This window comes from Papio anubis, chromosome 18, assembly GCF_008728515.1.
Source record: "Papio anubis isolate 15944 chromosome 18, Panubis1.0, whole genome shotgun sequence".
In the NCBI taxonomy this organism is placed as follows: domain Eukaryota; kingdom Metazoa; phylum Chordata; class Mammalia; order Primates; family Cercopithecidae; genus Papio; species Papio anubis.
In genome coordinates this window covers 43,584,207-43,611,710 of record NC_044993.1, presented here as the reverse complement: position 1 = coordinate 43,611,710, position 27,504 = coordinate 43,584,207, and the positions used below count along the sequence as shown (strand labels likewise).

General features: G+C 41.8%; 1 protein-coding gene across 1 annotated transcript; it reads right to left on the bottom strand.

The window, feature by feature from the left end:
* Window positions 1-284: 284 nt before the first annotated feature.
* On the bottom strand, window positions 285-27,105 carry LOC101020810 (cyclin-Y-like protein 1). Its single transcript, XM_031657978.1, has 10 exons — window positions 26,607-27,105; window positions 25,405-25,464; window positions 23,075-23,106; window positions 17,033-17,133; window positions 14,006-14,041; window positions 11,884-11,935; window positions 11,169-11,288; window positions 8,460-8,626; window positions 3,937-4,099; window positions 285-2,389 (listed from the first exon to the last, which is right to left on the bottom strand). The coding sequence occupies exons 1-10, from the start codon at window positions 27,103-27,105 to the stop codon at window positions 2,276-2,278; spliced, it is 1,344 nt and encodes a 447-aa protein (XP_031513838.1). The 3' UTR covers window positions 285-2,275.
* Window positions 27,106-27,504: the final 399 nt, after the last annotated feature.

Below are 27,504 nucleotides of genomic sequence, written 5' to 3'. Positions count from 1 at the left end.
CACCATCCTCACAGCCACCACCACAACCAGAAAGACCCAAGGGAGAATCGTGGCCACCAAACCCGTGTCCACACACTCCTCCAGGCCGCCATCTCCAGGACCCCCACTCATGGCCACCTCACCCCATGGTGACCTCAAAATGCTCTCCCTGCATTGCAGGGAAAAGAAAGGGAGAGTCCAGCCAAACTTCCCGAAGGAGAATCCATTTTCCTTTAATTTGTTATGCACTGGTGCTCAAGTGCAGAGCGAGAAGGGTTTTATAGAAAATTTCAAGTTCTTATGTATAGGTTTGCATGGAAATTTAAACATTTAATGATAGGGATAGTAGATAATAAACCCATCCTAAATACATTATCACTAGGCTTCAGCAATTCTTATTTTGCCATTTATTTTCAACTATCAACTCCAAATATCCTAGTAGTATTTTAAATCATATCATTAATTTTGGAAGAATTAAAGTAAGTATATCTAACAGGTGAAGATAAAAAAGAAAATATCATTATCACATCTAATACAATTTTTAACAGATCAATTTGTGTATTCGCCAAAGAGTAGACTCTACAATCACTGAAGGCTTTGCATGAAATGTTTTCATAGGTTTAGTCTAATATTTCATCTTCAGACACAAAATGTCAATACATGAAAATATTCAATTACATATAAAGGGCCATAGATTATGGTTGGAAGAGGAAGTCGCAAATCGATAGTGGGATATTCCAAACCACTGCACTGTGAAAGTAAACACAAGAAAGAAAATAGGGATTCCTATTGCTCCTGATAAAAGGAAAGGAAAGGTAACTCCCAGAGAGCCACTCCCTCACTTTGCCATATTCAAACGTCTAGAACAAGCCACAGGTTTGGCCGTACCCAAGGAAAGATGAGGATTCAGGGTGTAACAAAAGACAGCAGGGATCATGGGGCATCTTAGATTTCTGCCCCCAACATCTACCCTTGCACTAAAACTTGATCTAACATCTCACATTGGTGGGGATCTGGTGTTCTTGTAAGAAAAAAAAATAGTCTCAGAGAGTGTTTCCCTTGTAGTCTCTGAGGCAGCTGATCCTCAGCACTTTCTATGTTGGAAGCCAGAAAATTCTTTCTTGATTGAAAAGGGAGGCAGTCCTGTGCACCACAGGATTCCCATTGTGGACTGCATGTCAGTGGGTGCCATCAGTTATTACAACCAATGTCTGAGCAAGCTTCCTCAGGATGCAGAAGCCACTGCCATGAGAACCGCTGCTCCTCTCCATATGTGAACTGACTGACAGATGCAGGCAGCACCAGCAATCTCTTGAACCACTGCGGTGCACTGGAAAATGTGTCACCGTGTGTCCCTGTGTTAGAATTATTGAGGGGCTTTTGTTTTGTTGACAAGTGCTGAGACCATACAATGCACCAGGGCAAGATTAGCTGGGAAAATGATCTTCTGATAACATTTTGAACCCAGATGCTCCTCCTCCTTTGTTGTTTTCCTGGAACTGGGTAAATTCAGTTTTCACTTCCGTAGCTCCCCTAACAATCCCAAGGCCTGGTCTTCTGCTGCTTCCCTAGGTGGTGTGACCATTATCGGCCTGGGGGAAGATGAGCTGATTTCATCGCTTCCTTTATAACCATGACATGGGGGCCTCATTTCACACACACAGATTCCCTCCAAAGACTAGATGAGCAGGCCTGAGCTACCCTGGTGCTTGGAGTAATGACAGCCTTGCCCCGATGCCACTCTCTCTTCCCACAATTGTTGACTTTTGGGCCCTCATGCATTTAGTGCCTCAGTGGACAGAGAACCAAACCCAGGTACTTTCACAAATCTGGAGCCAATTCTAAAGTTTTCTGAGCTCCAGCTCAGCTCAGACCACTGACACCTGCTTGAGACTGTGGGTGACTGTGGACACCACTGGCACCTGCTTAAGACTGTGGGTGACTGTAGACTCTGAGCTGGGATGTGCTGTGTCCATGTGACACTCTTCCTCCCCAAGAGTTGTTCAGGAAGGTGGTGCCCTAGGAATGCCATCTGGAACCAGTGGAAGAGGAAGGGCAGGAAGCACCTGGCACCCACTGTTCATACCACCATGACCCATCCACACTGTGGTAACTGGGAGATGTTTCCTCTTGATGGAAGATGTTTCCTCTTGATGAAAATCCTAAACACTAACAATAACAACAAAAAACAAAAAAGAAAAAAAGAAAATCCTAATTTTTTTTTTTCTGGCAGGACAAGTATTTTCTCGTCTTTATAGTTGAGAAGTTCAGGATCTTATAAGGCTAATTTCTCTCTTTAAGATAAGATGGCATTAGGGCACCGAATACCAATGAAATTCATGCTGATAGCCCTTCTCACAGCAGCGGCATCTTGATGCAAGTCTTTGTATTCACATGGCCATGACATAGCCTAGGAAAGTCATTCAAAGAGAAAACAGGTGCAGTTTTAAAAAGGGTTCCAACATATTTTAAAAGGCATTGCTGATGAGAAGCACATATACAGATTTCTTTAGAAGGTTCCTTTGCAGCTGCTTTGGCTGAGGTTTACACTGCCAGGTCCTGAGGATGCTACTCCCTGCCCATTCACTAAGGTGAGCTCCTTTAAGGGCTACGAATAGCTTGCCAGAGCCAAGAGGAATTTATCTTATTAAGTTATTTTAAAATTGGGCTCATTGCTTGATGATACTGTCACATAAAAATAAAATAGGACTCCCAAAGATTTCAAGAGTATTGTGACAAGCACCTAACAACAATATCATCTGTTACCTGTGCACTTGTTCCTTCGACATAATAAACATGCACTTGTGCCAAAACATCAATTTCCTCAGCGATTCAAATTCTACCCAATCCTGATTAGTTACCAAATACTCAACGCCAATTTTAATGAGGCAGGTGTGTGCTGGGCTGTCTTGGAACATTCAAGAAGTCTCATGACTGGAACACCAAAATATGCTACTTTACTTGCACATTGTGGTAGAAAAGTGTATTATTCTAAAGTACCACCAAGATACCAGAGAAAGTGGCCATTTTAAATGTGTCAATTTCAGTGGTAATTTTCCTGTATACTCACCAAGAGTCATAAGCCATAAATCATACATTGCCCCATGAAAGTTACTATTTTCATTAAAAACCCATGTCCTTCCTACCCAGTATTTGAAACACTGGCACCTTATACAGTCTAAGTACAAGTCTCTCAGCCACTTCTGCTTCGTCTAATAAACTCATGGAACTGCACTGTGCTATATACACTAGATGATAACATGAATTTGCAAACTGCGTAAGTAAAAGACAGTCAAGAGTGGTAAGTGTACTGTGTATGTAGATATAATTAGGAATACAATTGCATTTATTCACATATTGTTATGTGAATGGGTAGAGGTTAAAAATAAAACCCATTAAGAACAGACTAATTTTAATTAACAATATGGTCACAGCAGAATGGATATCAATAAATTTTTAAGAATATGGATCCTGACCGGGCCTGGTGGCTCATGCCTATATTCCCAGCACTTTGGGAGTCTGATGTGGGTGAATCACCTGAGGTCAGGAGTTAGAGACCAGCCTGACCAACATGGAGAAACCCCGTCTCTACTAAAAATACAAAATTAGCTGGTGGTGGTGCATGCCTGTAATCCCAGCTACTCAGGTGGATGAGGCAGGAGAATCGCTCAAACCTGGGAGGTGGAGGTTGCAGTGAGCTGAGATCGCACCATTGCACTCCAGCTTAGGCAACAAGAGTGAAACTCTGTCTCAATAAACAAACAGATGAATAAATAAAAGAATATGGATCCTTGTATAAACCATAAAAGAAAAGAAATATGTTGCCAAAGAAATAAGTTTTTTGGTCTGTTAATTTTAAGGCTTTCATTTTCCTAATTGCTACTTAATATGATTTTGTCACAAATGCTGGCTTCTGTGGCTGATGGTAAACTCTGCTAAGTGACTTCACATCCTTACCTTCAGTCTCTGGGCTTTATCTTTGTGAAGAAAACGAAATAGAAAATACACGTCATGGTCATTTGCCAAAGCACGCAGGTCAAAGTAATATTTTACATAAACACTGGCAGACACATGAATATTAAACTCAAGTAACTCCAAAAAACACTTCTCCATCTTGCTCCTGGGGTAAAAGAAACACAATTAAACCAATATAGGACAGTTCTAGTCAAGTGGGTTATCTTTAAAAATATCCTTCTGAGCTATTAGGATGTTCTAAATTCTGTTTTGAAACACATAAAGGCTGCCTGGTTGGGTTCCCACACTAATGTCCAAGCAAGACACAGCTGCTTGGGGTCTCTTTTGCATCCCAGCACCCCAAGTTTGGGATGAGGGAAAGGTGGAAGCCTCTTCTGCATTCATGCTGCTGACTCGGGGCTCATTCTTCAGAGTTCCCTTAGGGCAGCTGCACAACTCAAACTCCATGCTCATTCACAAGCCCCGCAATAGCAATCCCATGACAGGAATGACAGGTGCCATTTATTAGCTCTGAAGGACCTCCAGGCATTTTTACCAGGACGACAACAGGAAGGGCCTCACTGAAGAAGAGAAGCACCAACAAGAGGACTGGGCGCATCACCACTGCCACAAATGGACCCATGGAGAACCAGCCTATTATCTCAGAGGAGGAAAAACACTAAGGCTACAGGGAGGATTCATCCCAAATAAATACATAAGCAAGCTACATTCCATGGCAACAAGAATCCCCTTCCCTCTGCTCCAGCACACAAGGCTATGTCAAGGCGGCATAATGCAGGTTTCTGCTCACCTTAGTACTATGAAGAGGTGAAACTGCCACTATGACAGGGCAAGGATAATCTTTAATCTTCAAAGTTTGAAAGGCAGGAAAAACAAGGAGAGACATTTTGCTAGACTAAATCCATTTTATGATGTGATTTCTAGGAGGGCCCTGGCCTGATACACGCAGTGTTGCTCCTGAGTTGGGAATGCAACCCTGAAGTGCTCAGCATCTGTCACCCCTGGACAGAATGGGATGTGGGGAGTTGAATGCAGTGGGAGAGGAAAGGGCTGGGAGCCTTCCTCTGCCACATGGTCATCCAGCCATCCTCACCAAGGCTAAATTAATAGGTACACAGAGTAAATCTGGCTGCTTTCAGAGTAACCTGTGTCATGAGTTACTTGCTTAAAAATAATCAGTATCTGAACAACACATTTGGTTTCTTGGGTTGAAAGCTTTGATATTTTACCCACCGGCTAAGTCAACAAATGCTTGATGTTTTCCTGTAAGGGGGACAGTTAGACCACGAGCCAAGATGTGGTGATCTCACTTGCTGAACTTAAAACCCAGCTGAACCTACCAAAATTAATTTCCTGTTCACATGTCCATAAGTCTATAGAAATGTAAATCAAATAATATTTGAATAGACAGCTGATCAGGACCTGACTTACTACAGGAATTAATAGCACTTCATAATCGCTTTTTATTTTCTCCACTAGTACATTGTAACTGTGTAGAAATACAGTACTTTACAGAATTAACATGTCTCTTAATAGAGGTTTACTCACTGAAGAAAAGCATTCTGTATATAGAATATGCATCTTCTGGGCTTTGTGGTTTTTTATAATGGCTAGATGATTGAAGAGCATAACCTTTACAGACAACAAATTTTCTGAATAGCGGCTACTCAGTTTAACTTACTCTTTAGAAAGGAAAGATATTCTAGGAAGACGTATAGATGTTGGAAATTTTTAAGAAAAATCTGATAGACACCAATTTTTAACTATTAAATTTACACTCAAAATGGGACCATTGCAAACAGTCAACAGCAGGGGGCTGAGACAAATGTCTATTAAATGCTTTGACATATGCTTTTCAACTTCCCAAGATCATAAACAGAAGCAGCCTGCTCGGAGCATAGCTCCTGGTGTTTCTCTGTTCACACAGCAACAGCAGTGTTTGGAACTGGTCTTTTTGGAGCTGGGCTCTGCCCCCACTGCTCCTGGAGCTCACTTTTGTGGAAACCTGCACAGATCCCTGCATGCGCTCTGATCCTGTGGCTAGAACTCAGAGCCCCAGTCAGCTGAGCTGCAGGTTTTGAGAACAATTCAGCTGTTCGTGATTACAAATTTGAAACCGCCTTTGCAGAAATTGTAACTGAGAAAATCATGACAGTGGAAGAGAGCTGATCTAACTAACTTTATCTTGCTTCTAACCTCCAAGCTGTCCTTGTTCATTCCTAGGCAGAGGCCAAACCAACTTCAGGAGAAACATAATTTGTAGTTTAGCTTGGAAACCAAGACAGTAACAGCCCTTTCCCAAAACAAACCTGCTTCCTGCCTGGGGACTGTACTGCCTTTCCAGGACTAACAAATTAACCACAAGATTAGAAATTATGGTTGAGGAGTCATCCGGCTGAAGCCTGCAAGAGTCTGAACCTCCCCATATTGCTCCTGGGAATAGCATCACTATTGTTGAACCTAAGACCAGAACTTGAGATATTTTGCAGACCCTGCACTGGGATCAGGTGGCACCACCTCAATCAATCAACTTCGCTTATCTGGTTTTGTGGCCCCCACCCAGGAGCCGACTCAGTGCAGGAGGACAGCTTCAACTCCCTCTGATTCCATCTCTGATCTGACCAATTGGCACTCGCCTCTTTCTGACCCCCTACCCACCAAATTATTCTTTAAAAAACCATCCCAGAGTTTCTGGGAGACTAATTTGAGTAATGGTAGAATGCTGGACTCCCATACAGCTGCCTCTGTGTGAATTAAACTATTTATTGCAATTCCCCTATCTTAATAAATCAGCTCTGGCTAGGCAGCAGGCAAGGAGAACTCAGGCAGTCACAAATCTTGCTTTCTTCAAGGGACCAGTTTACAAAAGGATGACTATGATCAAAGCCACTTTAGCGTTTGGAACTTCCAAAGTACTTCCGTTTGTTTCAAATTCATTTGCTGTCACACTCTTTGCTAAAATGGCTATCAGAAATATCACCATGATCACTTGGTTTACACTATTAGCAAAGTGGTGGCAAAAATGGTTTTTTGTTTTTCTTTTTGAGACAAGGTCTGGCTCCTTCACCCAGGGCTGGAGTGCCATGATGTGATCATAGTTCACTACAGCCTCAACTTCCCAGGCTCAGGCAATTCTCCCACCTCAGACTCCCAAGTAGCTGGGACAACTACAGGAGCCTGGCGCCATGTCCAGCTAAGTTTTTAAAAAAACATTTGGTACAGACAGGGTTCACCATGTTACCCAGCAGGACTTCAACTCCTGAGCTCAAGCGATCCACTCACCTCAGCCTCGTGAAGTGCTGGGATTACAGGCATGAGCCACTGAGCTCAGCCGCAAAGTGGTCATTTTTGAACGTAGATATACTCTGAGGTGTATCTACAATAGACACTACATCTTCAATTGTAGACATACACTGAGGTGATTGTGAATGACAGTCTTATCTGGAGTCATAAGTAAAAGTCATAACACTAACTCGTGCCAATGCCTGGCATGATCTTGATCTGCTGCTGCTGCTGCTCAATGTAAACAAAACTGCTCCCTTGTCTTGCACAGATGCAGCCTGCACAGCTGTCCTCACAGTCTAGTGGGCATCCATGAAGGCTCTGCTGGAAATGCCTCCCTGCTCACCCTGCCTGCCAGCTCCAGGGCCCTTCCCTTCACAGCAGTCATGAGGTCGTATTGGAAGGGAGCCCAGTTAAGCTGTGTTTCAGTGTTGTGTTGGTGCATCCGGGAGGAACCCCATCACTCTGTAGGGCTCCTCACACACTCATGGGAAACTCCAGGCCCAAAGAGTGCTGCTGCAGATGTCTGAGTACCCATGGAGACTTGAGAGTGTGGTGGGCATGTGGTGATGCCCCAGAATGCTTCTCACACTGTGGTTGGTGAATGCTGGAGCTTCTAACTCATCAGACCAATTTCCAAACACATGCAACACTCTCAATGGGGAGGGGCCAGAGCACAGGAATCCGTGGCTATTTAACTTCATATCTCAAGGTTCCTATAAAAACAGATCTTCAGATAAAAGGGGGAAGAAAGGACCAGCAAAAGCAAATACACAATGGGTGACTGAAGTTGAAGCCATAACTTCCCCATAGTCCAGAGGCCTTATGATCTTAACAGTGGCCAATTATTTCAAAGGCCAGATGTTTACCCCTTAAAAGGGGACTGAAACTGGCACGCAGCTTCTCAAAAGCTATAAAGATATTTACTCTACCTTATCATTCTGATAGTACAGTTGTAAGAGGTTTGCCAAAAAACAACCAGAAAAATACTTTTCAGTTTATCAAGCAGGTTATTGCAACAATAACACATCAAGCCCTACCCATTAATGCTGGAAAATACAAACTGTTACACTAACGCTGGATAGAGAGAAGTCTGTGGTCTTATACGTATTTCCTTTATCTGCACAATGAAACCTATAAAGATATTTCTTACAGTCTTAACATAGAGAGCAAACGAGGCATGGAAACTGGTTACAAAGATTGCCAAAATCTGACAAACTCACATGTTCTCAACTGCAACGTCCTGGGGATTCTGGCTGTCATCCTCACTCCACAGACCACGGTTTCTCCAAACCTTGGAGGCAAGAAGCATGGCTCCGAGGACAATCTTTTTCCAATTAGTAGGACAAAGATCGATGTTAGCACTAGTTAAAAGTCGTTCGATGTACACCTGCAAAATAGAGCACTGGTCTTTGATTTCAGTTCAGTGTAAGCGTGGTGATAAGAACATTTAAGAATGAAAGATTTCTTCTGGTTTTGACCAGAAAGTAAGTGCCTTTTATTCTTATGTTCCGCAGAGACTTTGCTCAGACAAAGTAAGATGCCAAATCACAGTCATAGTCAGATACCTCTGCAGCCTACTCTGCCCATGGACATTTCCAGCCCAACTTTGGTCACAGGGATGACTGGACATTCCTGGGCATGAAGAGAGGCACCATCAGCACCTTCACATTCATGAAAGGCAGCACAAACTCAGGCCCAGTGCAGATTTAGGTTATTCAGGAAACGCTCCAGCGCCGTCCGTGTGCTGGGTCACACGTGGCTGGCAGGTAGATAGGAATTTTACAGGTGTGCCATGGTTGAATGTGTAACACCCAAGTGATACTGAGGACACTGTTGTCTTCTCCTTTTCACAATAACTAACCCACTCTTGGGACACCCGCTGAGGAACTGCAGTCAAGAGCGCTTCCCAATGCCTGCTGTGCAGACAGCATGACAAGTGCAGGTCTCTGTGGCTGAGAAATAATCTCCATATTCAGTGCTTCATAAGGAACGCATGTGTATGAAAGGAGGGTCCTGCTCACAGCCCCTATTTTCCACATCTCTGCAATCACTTCTTGAAAACTCATTTCTTGTCCTACAGTATCTGCATTCAGTCAATTCGGTTGACTTGAAGGTAGAGACAGCTGTCGGCCTCTGTATCCCTGGAGTTCCTCTAAACCTGCAAGCAGTCTGTGAGACAATCTCAGGAAGTATTTTCTATCTATCCAATCTTTATCGTATAAAGAACTGGGTGAGGGACCCGCTGAGTGAAGGTGACAGAGGTGAGCTGGGAGGCGTTCCTATCCCAGAGGGTGCTCTGCAGAACAGTATGTCTCTATGCTACTTGACGTCTTTGTATCAAGACCAAAGGAAAACAGTTCCTTTTAAGAGAGTTAATTTCTTGTCTGAGGGTTATCAGATTGGCGGCTCAGATCTGGCAATGTTCTCTGAACTCAACTGTGTTTTCAAAATCAAATGGCTCTTGAACATGATATGTTCCTATGAGAGATTCTTCTCCTTTTCCCCCTAACTCTGCACTATCGAGTATCCTAGGAATGACCCTCCCTCCCAGGGTTCAACTCCACAGCCCTCATTAGAGAGCACTTAAACAGCATTGGCGAGCCCTCAACTTCCTGTCACCTTTACTGGTAAGCTGGACCTGCTGACACCGATACCGCTTGTCCTCCTTGGTCAGTGAGGAATTTTCTTTTTTAACACCAGCTCTTCTATCAGCACGGTGGATCCCATCCCACTATTGCAGAACACTATTCCCCAAATCACCTCTTCTTGAAGACTTTCTCCCTCTCTGCCAGAGATTTTCCCCAATACAAATGTGTTTCCTGTTCCCATCCTGCTCCCCGCAGCTCCCCAGAGGCATCCTCTCATTTGCTTACAGCATCAGGCCCTGTTGCCAGCTCCTCACCTCCCATCTCTCCTTAACCCACCTCACCCACCCCCATCACTGTCCTGAGACTCCTCTTGCCAAGGTCCTCAGAGTCTTGACACCTAGAAACCAGAGCCTTTCACCCCAAGGCTCCACTCCCCAAGCTGGCCCTCATCTTGTCCAAGGAATTGTTATTGGCCTAGCTCCTGGGGACTAATACTTACATGTGAGTTACCCTGCTCCAATCTGTGTGCAAACACTCTGTGCCCACCTTCACTGGTAGGCTGCCTGCTTCAGATTCTGAGCTGCCATGGATCACAGCTCACCTGTATTACTCTCGTTGCTTCTTGGTCCTCTTCTCTGCCCCAACCTTCCTCCTAACTATGGTCTACTCTCCCCAAGCCATCACCATAACCTCTTAAATTAAGAACACTGCACTCCACTGCTCAAGATCTACCATGAGTCCCCTCATCAAACTGGAATAAAACCTGAACTTCTTCCCATGGCCTGCAAGCCAAAGGGCTCTGTGAGCCATGGCACTGCCTGTGCGGCCTCACCTCTTCCATTCTTTCCTTCATTCCTCCCACCTCACGGGCCCCTGCTGTTTGTTCCTTGAACACACATGAAACATGTTCCTATCTCAGTCTTCGCTCTCGTTCCACTGCCTGTCATGCCAGAACTCCTTATCATCCTCGCTTTATAGTCAGGTCACTGTTCAAATGTGACCTCTCTAGAGAGGCTCTTCCTCATCATTCTCAATTAGTGAGGCCCTCCCATCCTTCTCTCTTTATCCTGCTTTATTGTTTTGCTATATTGGAATCTGTTGAAGGAGAAACCAGAAATCTCTCCTGCTGCCTTTAATAGCAATTATTCTGTGAAAAGAAAATAATGGCATCATTTTAAACCATAATGATGATTAAATTCAAATATGTGTATTTACTTTGCTTGTACAGGTTTCTCTTAAAAGATCTGATGATAATTTCAGGAATTTTTGGTTAGAAACATGGCCATACCCTGAGTAGGAGACCAGTTGTTAAAGATGCTTTATAGATAAGAAATATCTTACCAAAGCTATGATTGCACGTGGAGCTGTTAGTTTTGTGACTTGAAAAAGAGTACAGAAATATCTGAAAATACAGTTGCATTTGGGATCATCCTCGAAGGATTTCCCTGGAGAATTTCCTTGCTGAAAGAAGAAAAAAAGGCAATATAAATATCCACACAAGAAAACTTTTTAAGTACTCTTAAGATGGCAGTGTTCCCATTTGTGCCAACATGTCCCTTAAAATAATTTTGATGGGATAAAATGTCTTTTAGTTTTCAAAAATATAAACAGCGGGATCTTAAAATATTTTTGGTTTCCTGTAAACAGAGATGCTAAGGTGGTCCTGTGGCTATCATATGTCTGAAGAAGGAAGTTTTAAAATTTTTATAGCATTTAAACTGATTTAAATTTAAATTGTTTTCTAATTCTATTCACAGAGATTGTGCACATTTGTCAGGACTATTTACAAACATTTACATTGTTTGCTGCTATAGAAAATTATCTTTTAAAATGATGCATTTTGTTATCTGGATGGTATATTTACTCCCCTTAGCGCACGAATTAAACAAAGCTGCAAGTCAGCTCTTACTCCAGCATGCCCACTTGACAACATTCTTTATATAAGATGATTAGACACAACAGAGGCGAGACTTAAAGGTGGGTGATTTTGACTTCAGCATGAACTAAACACAACTCTATGAAACAAAAATAGAACCTCAAAGAAAGTGTCACTTACTGAAAGTGGATGTATTGGCTCTTCAAAAATGGCCAGAGATCTATTTGCGTATCTATAAAATAAGAATGTGCATTTAAGAAATTAATTTGGGAATTGTCAACATCTTAGTAAAGTATCTGCTGGGAGTAGGGCATGGAGGGTGGAGGGAGATACATCTTGTTTGCTTTGGTGAAATGTGTTCATCAAAACAGTTTTTGCAATTTTTTCTCCTGGATCCTGGCCTTCGGAGGGTTTCTTGACCTCTTTTTCTTCAGCACATAATGTCCTGAACTGTGAAGTCTTTTCTACATTGATGATCCAGATTTGCCTTTAAATATTGACCCCTGCTAACAGGCAATGGTAATAAACTATATCTGTTTTCACCCCTCTACCCTCATGCTGGAACACAAGAACATTTTATAAAGCAGTAGTGATTGGCAATAAAGTTTTTAGAGCTTTTATTAAATGTGAATGAGATTCAGATTTCCCAACTATTTCTTTATTATACTTTTATCATATTTGTTTAAGTAGTTTGAGTTACAAACTTAATTGCCTGTTTATTTTAAAAGAGGCCAGTCTTTAATGAACTTTAAAAATGTAACATATTGTGTGCTCACTTAGGAAACCAGTGGTTCTCCAAATGTGGTTTGTGGACCCTGAGATTCCCTAGGAGGCCCATGATGTCAAAACTTTTTTTTTTTTTTTGAGACAGGGTTTTGCTCTTTCACCCAGGATGGAGCACAGTGGTACAAATATGGCTCACTGCAGGCTTGACTCCCTGGGCTCAAGCAATCCTCCTGCCTCAGCCTCCAGAATGAAATGCGCACACCACCATGCTCAGCTAATTTTTAATTCTTTTTTGATATAGATGGGGTCGTGTCACATTACCCAGGCTAATCTCAAACTCCTGGTCACAAGTAATTCTCCCACCTTGGCCTCCCAAAGTGCTGGGGTTACAGGTGTCAACCACCACCTATGGCCCAAAATGTTCTTATAAGAATACTAATTAAACCTGAGAAGCTGCTTGAAAATAAAATATAAAAATAATTTATTACTTTCTAAAAGTAGTAAGACATCACTTGATTTCTCACTGTTCAACACTTGTAATAATTACATAAAAGCAAAAGTGGGTAAAACTGCTGGTTTCTCAGTATGAATAAGGGCCGTGGTACTGAATTATACTAGTATTCATTCCGCTCTTCACCGCCCCTTGCAGTTTTTATTAAAATAGTCAGCTTCACTTAAGAATGTCCTTGATGAAACAGTAAAAATTAATGGTGTTATTAAATCTTGACCTCTCTTTTTAGTACTCTAAGTAGAAAGTTCACATAAAGCACTTCTGCATGCTGAAGTATGATGTTATGTTAAAGAAAAGCACTTGTGATTTAACTGCGAGCTGAACAAGCCAATTTTTCACAGAGCACCATTTCTATTGAAAGTGTGATTGACTGTCATTCTCAAAAAGAAGCCAAGTGAGTCTGTCATTTAAAGGAAAATAACAAGTATTTGTTGTCCATAATAAATCTAATGCTTTCAAGCTAAAAATCAGGAGTTGGAAGACTCATACCTACTACTGTGAGCTTGACAGCATCTCAATCTGTGAAGACGTTTTTATAATCGTGGTGATGCTAATGAAAGTGAGTTTTTACACTATACATAAACATGAATTAATATTTTCCAAATAGCCAATGCATAATATAAAAGCCAGTAAGGGGAAAGATCCATTCAGTGTACAAGAAAGATCAGTGAGTATTAGTGGAATGAATTCATTGATATGTACAACCCCATTATAACTATTTTAATAAATCAGCACTTGGGGAGCTTTGGTGTGGTTAAAAATACCCACAATTACCTGAAAGCTTTACAAATACACCTTTTTTGTACTATATACTTGCATGAGGCTAGGTCATCTTTTTATTGCTTCTTTACAATAAATTTCAAACAAGACATAAGCAAATACACTGTGGGACCCTTGAAAATTTCAGAGTGAACAGCGTCTTACAGACCAGCCCACAGATGACTCACTTTCACACTGTGAAATACGCACTCTACAGCTTGTGTCTATAGTTAACACCTAACAGCGTGTGTCATGTTACACAAAGTGATGAGCTGGACTAACAAGGCAGGTTTTCAAAGAGCTCACCTCTGCTTTATGTTGTAATATATTGCCAAAGTCACACTGTGGAGGGAAAAAAAAAATATTTTTAACTACTGATTTTACCACTTGTTTGGCCTGAAGATAAGTTTTTAAAAGGGGGAGGAAGGAACCCTCTCAGTGGCCCTGAAATCCTCTCGTTCAAAGCAGTACTATATGAGCCCGATTCTTTTGTTTTAGCTCCCTGGATTTACAGCGAAAATAGGAGAACCAAACTGCTAGGCAATGTGCTGTTAGAAGACGTTTCTGCTGCTGGTTAGTGCATATACATAATTACAGATTTTCCCTGTCATTTGCTCTTCTACCCATAGAACCTGTAATCTTGTGCAAGACACTTACATCCATGTGTACATATGCTTATATTTAGGCCATACAGTAATGTTTTGCTTTTTAAGTGGCTAGGCCCTTCATTTCAACTGATTTAGTTCACCACCACCTACTCACCTGTTTGTCATTATTTTCTTAAAAGCACATAATGAATGTGCTTTATACCAATTAAAGTAATTTAAAATCACCTATGCATAATTATTAGCAGGAAATTTATTAGTAAACATAATGCACACAAAAATCAATGACACTTGTAACTATCCTGAAATAAGTGGCACTAAACACACAGTGTAACACCGCATCATACAATATTCATGACAGATATTTCCACATTAGTTTAAACAAAATATTAGTGAACAAATACAACTCTTCAGATGTATGTTACTGTGGTCCTAAGTCATCCTCAATGTTGTGTATCAGCAAACAGGGGCTTCTCTTGGATAAGTTCTGTGCTTCCATTTACCCTCAGCATTTAAAATGAGACTCAGAATAATTTGAGAAGGCAAACTTGAGTTGTAAAAAGTAGGCCTTACAACATTATTAGCATCTAAGATGGATATTTCTATAGTGCCTCAAACAGTTTCATCTCCAAATTGATTTTAAAATCACAGAATTGGAAGTTACATGCTGAAAAGACCACTGAACCTTACATGACACTCCATGAACCACCCATTTTGCAAATAAGAGAACCAGGACTTCAAACTAATTTGCCCAAGGTCCTCACATAGTGGTTTTGTGAACTGCAGGTGTTCACAAAATCCTATGGTATGGTTTCAATTTAAGCATATGCGCACATACATAGAAACGACTCGCACAGTCAAAAGGCTCTATGGGTAGAAAGAAGAGCAAATGACAGGGAAAACGTGTAATTTATACATTAGAACAATCACTCCTCCATGCAAAGGAAGCAGTGGCCCCCACATTTGCTGCACACTGGATCACCCAAGGAGCTTTAAAAACAGCCTCACCACCAGCTGGAGATATTGTGATTTAGTTGGCATTGGACATGATTCGGGCATCAGGGTTGTTGGTAAAGTTCCCCAGGTGATTCCAATGTGCAACTAAGTTTGGGAATGACTGAGTTAGGGTTAAGGTCAGAATCATCTGGGATGCTTTTATTCATATAATGATGCCTCACATACTTAAGCATTTTTCTAAAAGGCTTGTGAGTGCCCAGAGATGGAGGGAATGTGGAGCTGGGAAGATGCATGTGTTTGCAGACATATATTTTGAAGAAACATGTATACATGATTCTAATATGGCCCAATCATCCCTTTGAGAACAATGGACTAGTAACCATGAAAAACATTTTTCAAAATCTTTCCAAAAAACCAATTTGCTGTATTAATTTGCTCAGTAAACCATTATTTCATCAAAAGTAAATATACCAAATGATCCCTTCTAAAGTTTGAGAGCACATTAAAACTAACTGTACTTCAAAAATAGACTTCTAGGCCAGGTGTGGTAGCTCATGCCTGTAATCATAACACTTTGGGAGGCTGAGTTGGGTGGATTGCTTGAGCCCAGGAGTTTGAAACCAGCCTGGTCAACACAGCAAAACCCTGTCTCTAAAAAAGAAAAGAAAATTCCATTTTAAAAACACTTGTAGGAATTAGGGTAGGCTGGAAGACAAAGCAGAACCTCTACTTGTTTGAGCAAGGTGAAGCTTAAAACTCCTTTTGAATGGCATACTGAAACATCAGAATCTTTTGAAATCAGAAGAAACCAGGGACTCTAGTCAAAACAGAGTGGGTTTTTACTTAAGGCTGAATACAAACATTAAGTGATGACTCCATAGAGGCCAAAGCTCAGGGCTTTAAACATTGGTGGAGTCCAGTTCCTGCTGAAACACAATTTGATGTCAATAATTGTTATACATGAGAGAGGGAAGTGATATTATTATGAGCATAAATTTACTATTTATAATTAAAGTAGAAGTTACTGACAAATTAGCTTAAAAAGGTAGTACAATGGAAACAAAATTAAGCTTGTAAGCTAGTCATGGTTATAGACTGGAAAGTTACTAGGGATAAGGACATTAATATTCTAAGGGAGTACCTCTCAAACTGTTTTCCCGAAAATCAACACTCATAATCTAAGGAGACATTAATAATGTTCCCTGGACACATCCAATGGAACTGGGCTTTGTTGTGGGTTTTTAAATAAAGTTGAACTCATCGTTTGAGGGTGCTTTGAAAAGGCATGTCTGATTGTGGTCTATGAAGTGCTCATGCATGATGGGAACATTTAAATGCAGATACACTGTGCACCACTGGAGGACAAGCTGTTCCTTCTTCCAAGAGTAGTTTCCAAAGTAGCACCCATGGTCTTAGGCCTGTAGCCCATAAAGAACTAATAATTTTTCCCAGAAACATCCAATAAAAGGCACCTCTCCTTCCCATTAGGTTCAACACTGTCATAACATAAATGCATCAAATGAATAGCTATGGATTTTCTGGGGCTGTTTATTTGGTAACTGGCTTTCTCTTCTACCACACAGTGTCTAAGATTAAAAGAGAAACAGAAAATTCATATTTAGGTCCTGGAAATCCATATATCATTGAAATCAGTTTCTTAAACTGCTTGCTGAAAAGGGCAACCAAATGGCTGAAATGACAGAGGATGGCCGGGATGCTTTTAGCATATGGGGGTCTGTCACTAAGCCCTCGGCAACCTCATCATACTCACCTTTCCAGTGTGTGTCTAAGATCAGGTTTGCTGACTGTGCTGTTATCTAGCAATATGGTGGAACACGAGCTGTATTTTCTATCAAGATGCCATGGAGGTATCTGAAGGAGAAGGATGATAGAGAAAAATGTTTACAGCAGGCTGAACCTACAAAAGTGTGGGTTTTTTACCTTAGTAAAAATGTCAAACAATAAAGCATTAAGGTATTTCTTGTGCCCTGTGACCTGCCTCAGTGTGGTATCATGAGCAGCTCTATGGGAAACTCACTGGAGGTGCGTAACTTCTGCAGATGATGTTTGAGGACTGGGTTATGAAATTCTGCCCTTGCTATGATACCAATCATCAAACCTGGAAAGCCTCTATTATGAATTCCCTCTATAAATAATGGGAAAAGTTTAAAATAAGATTTCCTGGTTTTTTTTTATTATGCAGTAAAAAGCAGCTGAGATTTTCTATTTCTTTTATTCATTAACTACAATAAAATGTCATACATTAAATAATACTGGCACAGGAGCATTTTTATTGCAGTAAATAAAGACCTGATACTACATTCACTAAATTACTAATCCTAAGTTACTCATTCAAGAGACAATGTGATGGAACCAGCGTTTTACAGTCAGAGACCCTGTGTGCCGGGGTGGCTCAGTGACCAAACAAGTCAGGGGCCATAGGTTTCTCTGGGCCTGTTTCCTTGGTGGAAGATAGAAAAACTACTGCTTTAAGACTCTCTCACATCTAAAAATCAGATGATGGACACAACTTTGGGAATTTAACTTTCACTTCATGTTTACATAATGCTGCTGTTACATTACTCGAATGAGAACTTCCGAGAATACTTTGCATTCATTTCAAAAGTTGATTGATTTTACTCTGTAAGTTATTTGACACACATCATGGCACTGTCCTGCCTCACTCATGCTGCTCTCTGCCCAGAATACCTATTTTTTTCCCCTTGTCCCAGCAGGCTTCACCTCCTCTGCCTTCTGGGATCCCTCTGCCTGCAGTCACACTACAAAATATTTCCCATTTTGTGTACTCGTCGGTCTAATATACTGTGTGTTACTTGATAGCAATTGCCTGCAGAGCATCCCCCTGGTGAGAAGTAAGCCTCTCCAGGGGAGGGAGGGCCCTTCCTCTCCTACCTGCAGCAGCTGAGCACAGAATATGGGAGAAATTAAGGAGTTCAATAAGTGCTTGGCAAATTATTTAAATCAATTACAATTTGGAAGGTAAATCTTCCTACACTTACAAATCAATGAAAATTTATCTGCAGTGCTATCAGAGAGATGACAGTGAATATTTTGAGCCTTCTAGAAAATAAACTATCTCTAAAACACTTTAAAAGTATATATTCATTTGTCAAGAGTGCAATAGTCAATATGGGAACTGCCTCATCTATGTTAAGAAACTGCATTTCCTGGCCAGGCACGGTGGCTCACTCCTGTAATCCCAGCACTTTGGGAGGCTGAGGCAGGTGGATCATGAGGTCAGGAGTTCAAGACTAGTCTGGCCAAGATGGTGAAACCCCGTCTCTACTATAAATACAAAAATTAGCCAGGCATGGTGGTTGGCGTGCCTGTAATCCCAGCTACCCAGGAGGTTGAGGCAGAGAATTGCTTGAACCCAGGAGGCAAGGCAGCAGTGAGCCTAGATCATACCACTGCACTCCAGCCTGGGCAACAGAGCAAGACTCTGTCTAAAAAGTAAAAAATTAAAAAATATAACTCTTTCTTAATAATAATGCCAGTAACCAAATCCCAGTCATCAAATAGTTGAAAAGATCGATAGCGTTATTTAAAACCACAAAATACCTATTATTTTAACTTAAAAAAATAACTCAGAGGAGCCTTCTTCCCTCCTGGTGGGATATGCTTGTCTGCATCATGTTATCACCCTCTTCCATCATGGTCTCCCACAAGTACATGAAAGACAGGGTAGGGAGAAGATCTAGTGGTTGTTTATAAAAGTACACAGCATTTGAAAACTGCCTGTAGCCAGTAATCAGAAATATCCATACAGTCTAACACCATTTTGCTTGTTTCAGATGCTTTTTACTGTAAATTCACTTATTTCTTAACAAAAATTCCAGATGTTTTTGAAGAACATTACTATTTGAAGGACCAAATTCTCCTTCAAGGTAGAAATGTTTTAACTCTAGCTAAACTCTTATGTCTCTTAAGCTATTCTATTAATGTGTATACTTTACATTAATAGTGTATGTGTGTCAATGAATACACTTTGATTGTCTCAAAAAACAAATATAGCATGAAAAATGAAAATGGACTCATTCAGATACTTCTATTCAAAGTGAAAGAAGGTATCCCTTAAGGTCACTACTATTAGGGGAAATACAGCATAATACTACACGATAACAAAACTTGATTCTGAGAAAAAGTCAATTTATGAGAATCAAAAGAACAGGAAAATAATACACCAAAACACAAACTAATTGGTACAGCTTTAGGTGGTATCTGTCCTCATTTTCTTCTATTTAACATTTCTTATATTGAATGTATATTGAATTGTGGATTTTTTTGAGAGGAAGTCCTGCTCTGTTTCCCAGGCTGGAGTGCAGTGGCCTGATCTCAGCTCACTGCAACCTCTGCCTCCCATGTTCAAGCAATTCTCCTGCCTCGGCCTCCTATGTAGCTGGAACTATAGGCGTGTGTCACCATGCCAGGCTAATTTTTGTATTTTTAGTAGAGATGGGGTTTCACCATATTGGCCAGGCTGCTCTCAAACTCCTGGCCTCAAGTGATCCCCCAACGTGCTGGGATAACAGGCATGAGCCACCGACATGGTGACTCTCAGGATCACTTTTTTCTCTCCACTTTTTTACAACACATGTTTCAGATATTTTCAAAACAATTAATGACTTTTAGCTAACTTAAAAATTTCTAACACTTTGTGCACTAACAAAAACAGCTCCATCTATGCTGCACAGCAATGGGACCACATGGCATGTATGGAGTTTGGATAGAATTCTTACACAAGGCCTGAGTGGAAAAGTGTAATATGCTTATTGCAGGTATAAATAGAAATTGTCTGAATTAATGTAATAATTATGTCAAATTTAAACTTAGATTTACGCTTACATATAGGTTCTAAATTTGGATTAAATATGATGTATTGACCAGAAATTTATTTTCTCCTCTTTCGGAAATCTCATTAGCGTTCGTCATAAAATAAACATTATACACAGGACCAGGAGACAGGATTGACGGCAGATGATTCTGAGTCAATGCTGCAATGTGAAAAGCAGATAGAGGAGTGGCAACTGACATGGAAGCACAACTTTGGAGCTGACGGGGAGTGACCAGAACAGAAACAAGCAATCTTGTTTGTTTTGAAGAACCCAACCCAGGCTCCAAAATCAGAGGCACATGGTACCTGGGAAGGTAGGGTGAAACATACAACAGAAGCCAGCAAGGTCAACTGTAAATCTGTGCCTAGAGCCCCAAGTCCACCTCTCCTCTCATAAGGAATTTGGATGTGTGTTATCTGGGTATATTACACCTGAGGGTAACTGGGCTCAGAGCTTTTATTCCCAGGACTAAAACCTGGGAAATGGGAACAAATTGCACACACAAAGTGAAACTCCACCTTCCTTTCCAAACCTGCTTCTGGAAAGCCAGCAGCCAGGCTTGCACTGCCAAGGCAGAAAATTGGGAGACCCTTCCTGGAAGAAAACTGAAACATCATACCCTCACATAATACACTGATGTCCCCCAAATGAAAAGCTGGCTTGACTTCCAAATCCCCACAGTGAGACCCTTCAGGGAAGAAAGGTCCTGCTTCCAATTAGAGAAAGCCAAAGACCACCACATTTGAGACATTTGAGGAAGCCTCCAATGAGAGATCAAAACAATAGGAGAAAGGAATTCCTGGGACCAGTAAAAATTCAGGCGCAAAACTGTTTTAAAAAATCTTAAAATATCGTTAAGGAGTTAAAAAACATCAATAGAACAGTTAGTGCAGAAAGTCAAAGAATCTCTAAGAAGCAGAACAAAAGACAAATTGGAAAATAGGAGGGGAAGAAATTAAAGATCAATGCAGAAATACTGGTCTAGGAGGCCCAATATCTGAATCATAAGAATACTAAAATAATAATAATAAAACAGAGAAAGTTGGGAGGCCGAGACGGGCGGATCACGAGGTCAGGAGATCGAGACCATCCTGGCTAACCCGGTGAAACCCCGTCTCTACTAAAAAAAAATACAAAAAATTAGCCGGGCGAGGTGGCGGGCGCCTGTAGTCCCAGCTACTCGGGAGGCTGAGGCAGGAGAATGGCGTGAACCCGGGAGGCGGAGCTTGCAGTGAGCTGAGATCCGGCCACTGCACTCCAGCCTGGGCGACAGAGCGAGACTCCGTCTCAAAAAAAAAAAAAAAAAAAAAAAAAAAAAAAAAAAAAACAGAGAAAGTAGGAAAATTCTCTAAAAAGGATAGTCTGCAGACTTAGTGGCCACAATAAAATGTCCCCTCCAGGCTTTATTATATAATTTCAGAATCCCAGGGATAGAGAAGGTCCAAAAAAGCTTGAGAAATGTAAAAATTGGTTACGTATGATGTATCACACAATGGTAATAGTTTCAAGAACAGTATAATGAAAATACAATAGAAAATTGTCTTCTGAGCCATGAAATTTAGTTTTCACTCTAGAATTTTATCCTCTATAACAAAGGAGGGGTTTTGAGAGAGGCTAGAATTTTATATATGTGTGTCCATGAGCCTTTCCTCGGAAACTGTGCTCCAGCATCACTGGGGAGTAACACAAGACAGAGGGCAAGGCACAGTCTAGGACTCAGGGATCCAACATGAGTGGTGGCAGAAGAGTTTGAAGAGGGCTCCCGGGCAAGCGGGCCCAGGACAGCCTAGGGAAACATAGACTATCCTGGAGGAAGATAACCAGAGGCCAAGGAAAGTCACTTCAAGAAAAAACACGGAACACATGTTTTAGGAGGTAAAATATTATTTTTTGATAGGCATGTAACAAATGTTACAACACTTGGGGAGGAAGAGCTCTTACAAAAAAAAAAAAAAAAAAAAGGCAAAGGAACACAGTCGGAAAATTAATTCCACACACAAAATAACGAAGGATGTGAAAACAAGGAGACCAGCTGGGGTCTAATTGTCGCATTTGGCTTTATGAGCTATCACGGGCTAGGAAAAAGGGGGTTATCTGGGGGAAGTGCAGAAGAGTTTACATTTAAGAGAAAGAACGAAGGATGTACAAAGATGAGGCACAGTCAGAATACTCTGTGACTCAGCAGTGAATAATATGTGCTTAGTCATAATCATGTAAATACCAATTAATTATTTAATAAAAAATGTGTTAGAGGTGGAAGACAGAAACAGGGAGGTAAATAAGGTTACAGTGGAGTGAGGAAGTTACGCTTTCACCTGCTATGACAAGAAGTCAGCAGAAAGTGTTGAAGAAAATGGACTTAGTTATTTTTTATTTGATTTGATTTAAAAAGATTAATTTTCTTTTTTTTTTTTTTTTGAGACAGAGTTTCACTCTGTCACCCAGGCTGGAGTGCAGTGGCAGAATCTCAGCTCATTGAAACCTCCGCATCCTGGGTTCAAGTAATCCTTTTGCCTCAGCCTCCCAAGTAGCTGGGATTACAGGCTTGCACCACCATACTTGGCTAATTTTTGTATTTTTAGTAGAGGCGGGGTTTCACCATCTTGGCCAGGCTGGTCTTGAACTCCTGACCTCGTGATCCACCAGCCTCGGCCTGCCAAAGTGCTCGGATTATAGGTGTGAGCCACTGTGTCCAGCCAAAAGATTAAATATTTAAGGCAGATCTTTATATCACAACCAAATTATGTAACTTAAATGTCAGACACCCTTAAAAATGGGCACAGTAAACCAAAGACTTTCCTGTATAAATCTGTAGCTTAGGAAAATAGAAGAGATTTAGAAAATCCACCAAAAAAGGATCATGCTAACAGCACTGGCTCCCTGTTAAATTTTTAAGGAATCTTGACAGACTTTTAATTCAAACAATTGATTTCTTCACTTTTCAAAAGCTTACTTACATGATATAGGCGAGAGGTCCTCTTTTCTTGCACTAGGAATGAAAAAATAACTAATCAATTCGGGCATAAACACCATAGAATAAACGTAGTTGCTAATCATCTGATTATCACTATAGAAAATGCGACAAAATTCCATTTTATAAAATTCTTACCAACAAAATTTATAATTTAAATAATCTGGCATGATTAATCTCATACAGTAAAATCTAAAAACATAGTTTTATTTTTGACCTAACAGATATTCTATTACATAAACCTGAAAGAATCCCCACGTACACAAGGAAAGGCAAAACCAATTAGGGAACATATGTGCTCTGCAAATCTCATGTTGAAATGTACTCCCTAGTGTTGGAGGTGGGGAAGTGTTTGGATCACAGGGGCAGATCCCTCATGAATGGCTTAGCACCATCCCCTTGGTGATGAGTGAGTTCCTGCTCTGAGTTCATGCATAATCTTCTTGGGTTTTTGTTGTTGTTGCTGTTGTTCTGAGACAGGGTCTCACTCTGATGCCCAGGCTGGAGTACAGCGGCGTGATTATGGTTCACTGCAACCTTGACCTCCTGGGATCAAGTAATCTTCTCACCTTACCCTCAAGAATAGGAGGGGCTGCAGGCATGCACCACCACACCTGGCTAATTTTTAAATTTTCTGTAGAGACAGGGTCTCACTATGTTGGCCCAGGCTGGTCTCAGACTCCAGCCTCAAGTGATCTGCCTGCCTCAGCCTCCCAAGCACTGGGGTTACAGGCACCAGCCTGATCTGTTTATTTAAAAGCATGCAGTACCCCTCACTCTCTCTTCCTCCTTCTCTCACCGTGTGAAAAATGACTTCTTCCCCTTCCACAGTGATTATTAGCTTCTTGAGGCCCTTGCCAGAAGCAGATGCTAGCACCACACTTTCTGTACAGCCTGTAGGACTGTGAGCCAATAAAGCCTCTTTTCTTTATAAATTATCCAGTCTCAAGTATTCCTTCATAGAAATGCCAAAATACAGGACAGATGAGAAATTCAGCTAATAAAAAATTTACCTATTGTACATCTGAACCCCTAAGTAGTAGTGTTTTCTGATTCTACATTTACACAAAGCTTACATTCATTACCAGAACCTAATAGCTGACAGCTCTAAGAACCAGTTTCTGACCAGGAGAGAATCTCCAGATGGACTAGAATCCCTGCAAGCTTCTGAAATGAATTATTGGGCATGATTAATATGTTACTGAAAAAACAAATGGGTCTTTACACAATTGAAAAGTAGCCTATCTTAAACTCAAATGTTAAAATGAGTGCAAAGCCAAACTCATTGAGTCATGGCATCCCTCAGCACACAAAATCATTTTGTTCTAACACAGGTCAGAAGAATAAAAGCTACAAGGGGAATTGGGCCACGCTTTGTTCCCTTACAATGCCTCCCTCCTTGAAGTTAAACCATCTCACGACATGGTTTCACTGCTGAAGAGACGGGGACATGGGGTATTTTCCACTTCACTCCATGTAAGGAGGAAGCCCATTATTCTGGAAGAAACTGAGGCTGGCGCACCAACCCGTACCAGCCTGACAGGCGTCCAGCTCGAAACCAGCAGAAAACGGTGTATGTCCATTTGCCCCGTCCGATGCCAGGAACCCCACTTCTCTTGTATTCCCAACACGAAACGGACCCCAGTGCTTATGGTGTGTGGCATTTTGAAAATAAAGTAAAAGATTTAGCAGAATATGGCTAAAACAAGTGTAGTACAGAAAAATCCTACAGTTCTAATTCTCCTAAAATAAGCAGATGCGGGAAACTTTACACTACTTTCACATACTAAGGCTAACCTGGAAAAACAGCAGAGCCATTTACATTTCCATTTACATCGAGAAAAAGTTCTGAGTAGCATGAACATGGATGTGATAGGCTCATGTGCTTAGAGCATTGTGCAAAAAGGAGGCCAACAGCACAGATTCAATCTAGAACAACAAATTCTTTTGATTTGTTCAAGTGAAATCCAAGCTGTAGCCTAAATCCTATCACTCATCATCAAAATGTACTCTTTGGAACAAGGGAAAAAGGGCAAAGACCTATGAAGAAAAAGGCGTATATCCATAACTACTACACTAAATCATGTGGCCCATTAATTGCACTGATAAAAATGTTGCCAAAGGTATAAACACAAAGTCTGCAAGTTTCCATGAACAGTGACAAGTAAAGGAAATTATGTCACCTATTAAAATGAGTAAATATAGTAAATATTAAAACATTTTAACTACTATCTGAGTTCCTCTAAATACTTTCTGTAATACACAAAATGAAAGTTTGTAGTTTTTTGCTTGGAGGAAGAAACAATATTGTCTTACCACTCATTTGATATTTTCTCACGAAGAGTGTGCTTTCCCTTGGATGGTCAGAACCAAAATCTGTAGAGGAAGAAGGAAAAATGTAATAATTTAAGTGAGTAGAAAAGATACTTTTTAAAGCTACACATCCATTTTAATCACTTTTAACAATCTTGAGAAAAGTTTTAGTAATAAATGTAAAGAAAATAAATGCCACAATGTCACAGTTCTACTGGAGAATGCAAAAAATCACAGAAGTTCTCCACATATGTGGAATAAAACCGGGCTGTGTCTGGGACTTCTTTTTTAAAGTTTGCACCTAAATAAACTGATGCAACTTGTAGATGAATTATACACATGCCGTCCTCCTTCTTCTTATCAAATATACCCACCCTCCTCTATGCTGCTATTACCAGCACATTTCAGGGAAAGTCTCAAGCAGCAAGTGATGCTGTGGTCAATTACTGTCAGACACCGGCTTGATATGTCAAATATGTTAAAACAAAGAGGTATTTTGGGCAAAAAATACTTTTTTAAAGAGACAGGGTCTCACTCTGTTGCCCGGGCTGGCGTGGTGCAATGGTGCGATGGAGCCAGCACAGCTCACTGAAGCCTCACACTCCTGGGCTCAAGAGATCCTCTTGCAGCTGACACTATTGGTGCAAGTTACCACATCTGGCTAATTTTTGACCATGTTTTTTTTCGTAGAGACAGGGTGAAATGAGACATACATGGAAATGTGCTGTAAATCCTAAGGAATGATATAGTCTGTTTTGGACTCTCATCCAACACTACCCATCTATCACCTAGTGTATAAAACCACTGAGTGGCTTACCTTACACCACCAAACAAGGAACAACATTCACAAGTACCAAAGTTTAAAGAGAAGAGCTGTGAGACACTTCCTCTACAGAAATGAAAACTGTAGCATACATTTTCTATTTTGAAAACTTAGTTTTCCGCCAGCCTGGGGGGATGAGAAAGGGGCCAGAACTGGGCACTGGGGCAGGGAGGAGGAGAGAAACCGCCAGATGCTGCAGGGAAAAAGAATGAGGGAGAGGGTGGGCAGGCAAGAAGCAAGGCCAGCCTGGTCTCTGGGCCTAGGAAAGCTGGCTAGAGGCAGAAGGCAGGAGCCCAAGGCTGTGGATGCCTCTAGTGGGGACCCTGGGTCAGCGGCAGCCAGAGGCGTGCCTGAGGGCAAACAGTATCAGTCGCCTCCTTACCTTTGGGCATCTCCTGGTCGCCGATGTGCTGCAGGTCATGGCCCTCTTGGGCTCCGAAATCAGACTGGACAGGCTCCACAGCAGGGGGGTGTGGTGCCACTGCCACCTCCGCCTCCGTGATGTTACAGCTGCAGGGCGGTTCCGTCCACTGCACCCCGGGCTGGCTTTGCTTGGGACTGGCATTGGGGAGCAGCATGTTCCATCTGTGGCGCCTCCGCTCCTCTCTGCCTTGGCCTGCACCTCTGCTTGACGATGCCTCATAGATTTCAGCGCTGCAGGACAACTCCCCAGACCCCCTGTGCTGGCCCCGCTTGGGGCTGGCATTGGGGAACAGCAAGTTCCATCTGCTGTGCCTCCGCTCCTCTCTGCCTTGGCCTGCACCTCTGCTTGCCACCGCCTCATAGATGTCAGAGCCGCAGTACAGCTCCGCAGACCCCCTGGACAGACCCTGCCTGGGGCTGGGGTTGGTGCCCAAGCAACAGCTCAGCGTGTTCCCCATGGGGTAGCCCCGCTCCTCTCCAGCAGCTTGGGCCTTCCCTTGCTTCCAAGTCTGCAGAGCTCAGCACTACCACCTCTTCCCAAAAACGGCACGCTGGCAGGGCCAGCCCCTGGCTATAGGGCTGCACCCCACTGGCAGCCCGCACCCCGCCTCTGCCGCCTCCCCTGAGCTGACTTGTCTGCAAGGGTCCTTTGGGAACCTGCTTGCTTTATTTACAATGGGTCTAGATGCAACAAGCCTGAGAGCTGTGATTGCGAAGAGAGCACATAGGAAGCTCCTCCTCCTTCCACTGCTTCCCACCAACTGAACAAGGTTGCCCTGCCAACCGCCAGAGCTCCCTCCTGGTTCCCAGGAACCAATCAGGCCCAGAGTCCCCTCCACGCGCCCCCGCCCCCATTG

Coding starts and splice junctions, on each gene's coding strand:
- LOC101020810 (XM_031657978.1), bottom strand. CDS start 27,105: ATGGGGAACACGCTGAGCTGTTGCTTGGGCACCAACCCCAGCCCCAGG. Junction 8,627..11,168: donor CACGTGCAATCATAGCTTTG/GTAAGATATTTC, acceptor TCTATTTTGCAG/GTGTACATCGAACGACTTTT. Junction 2,390..3,936: donor ATAAAGCCCAGAGACTGAAG/GTAAGGATGTGA, acceptor TGACTTTCCTAG/GCTATGTCATGGCCATGTGA.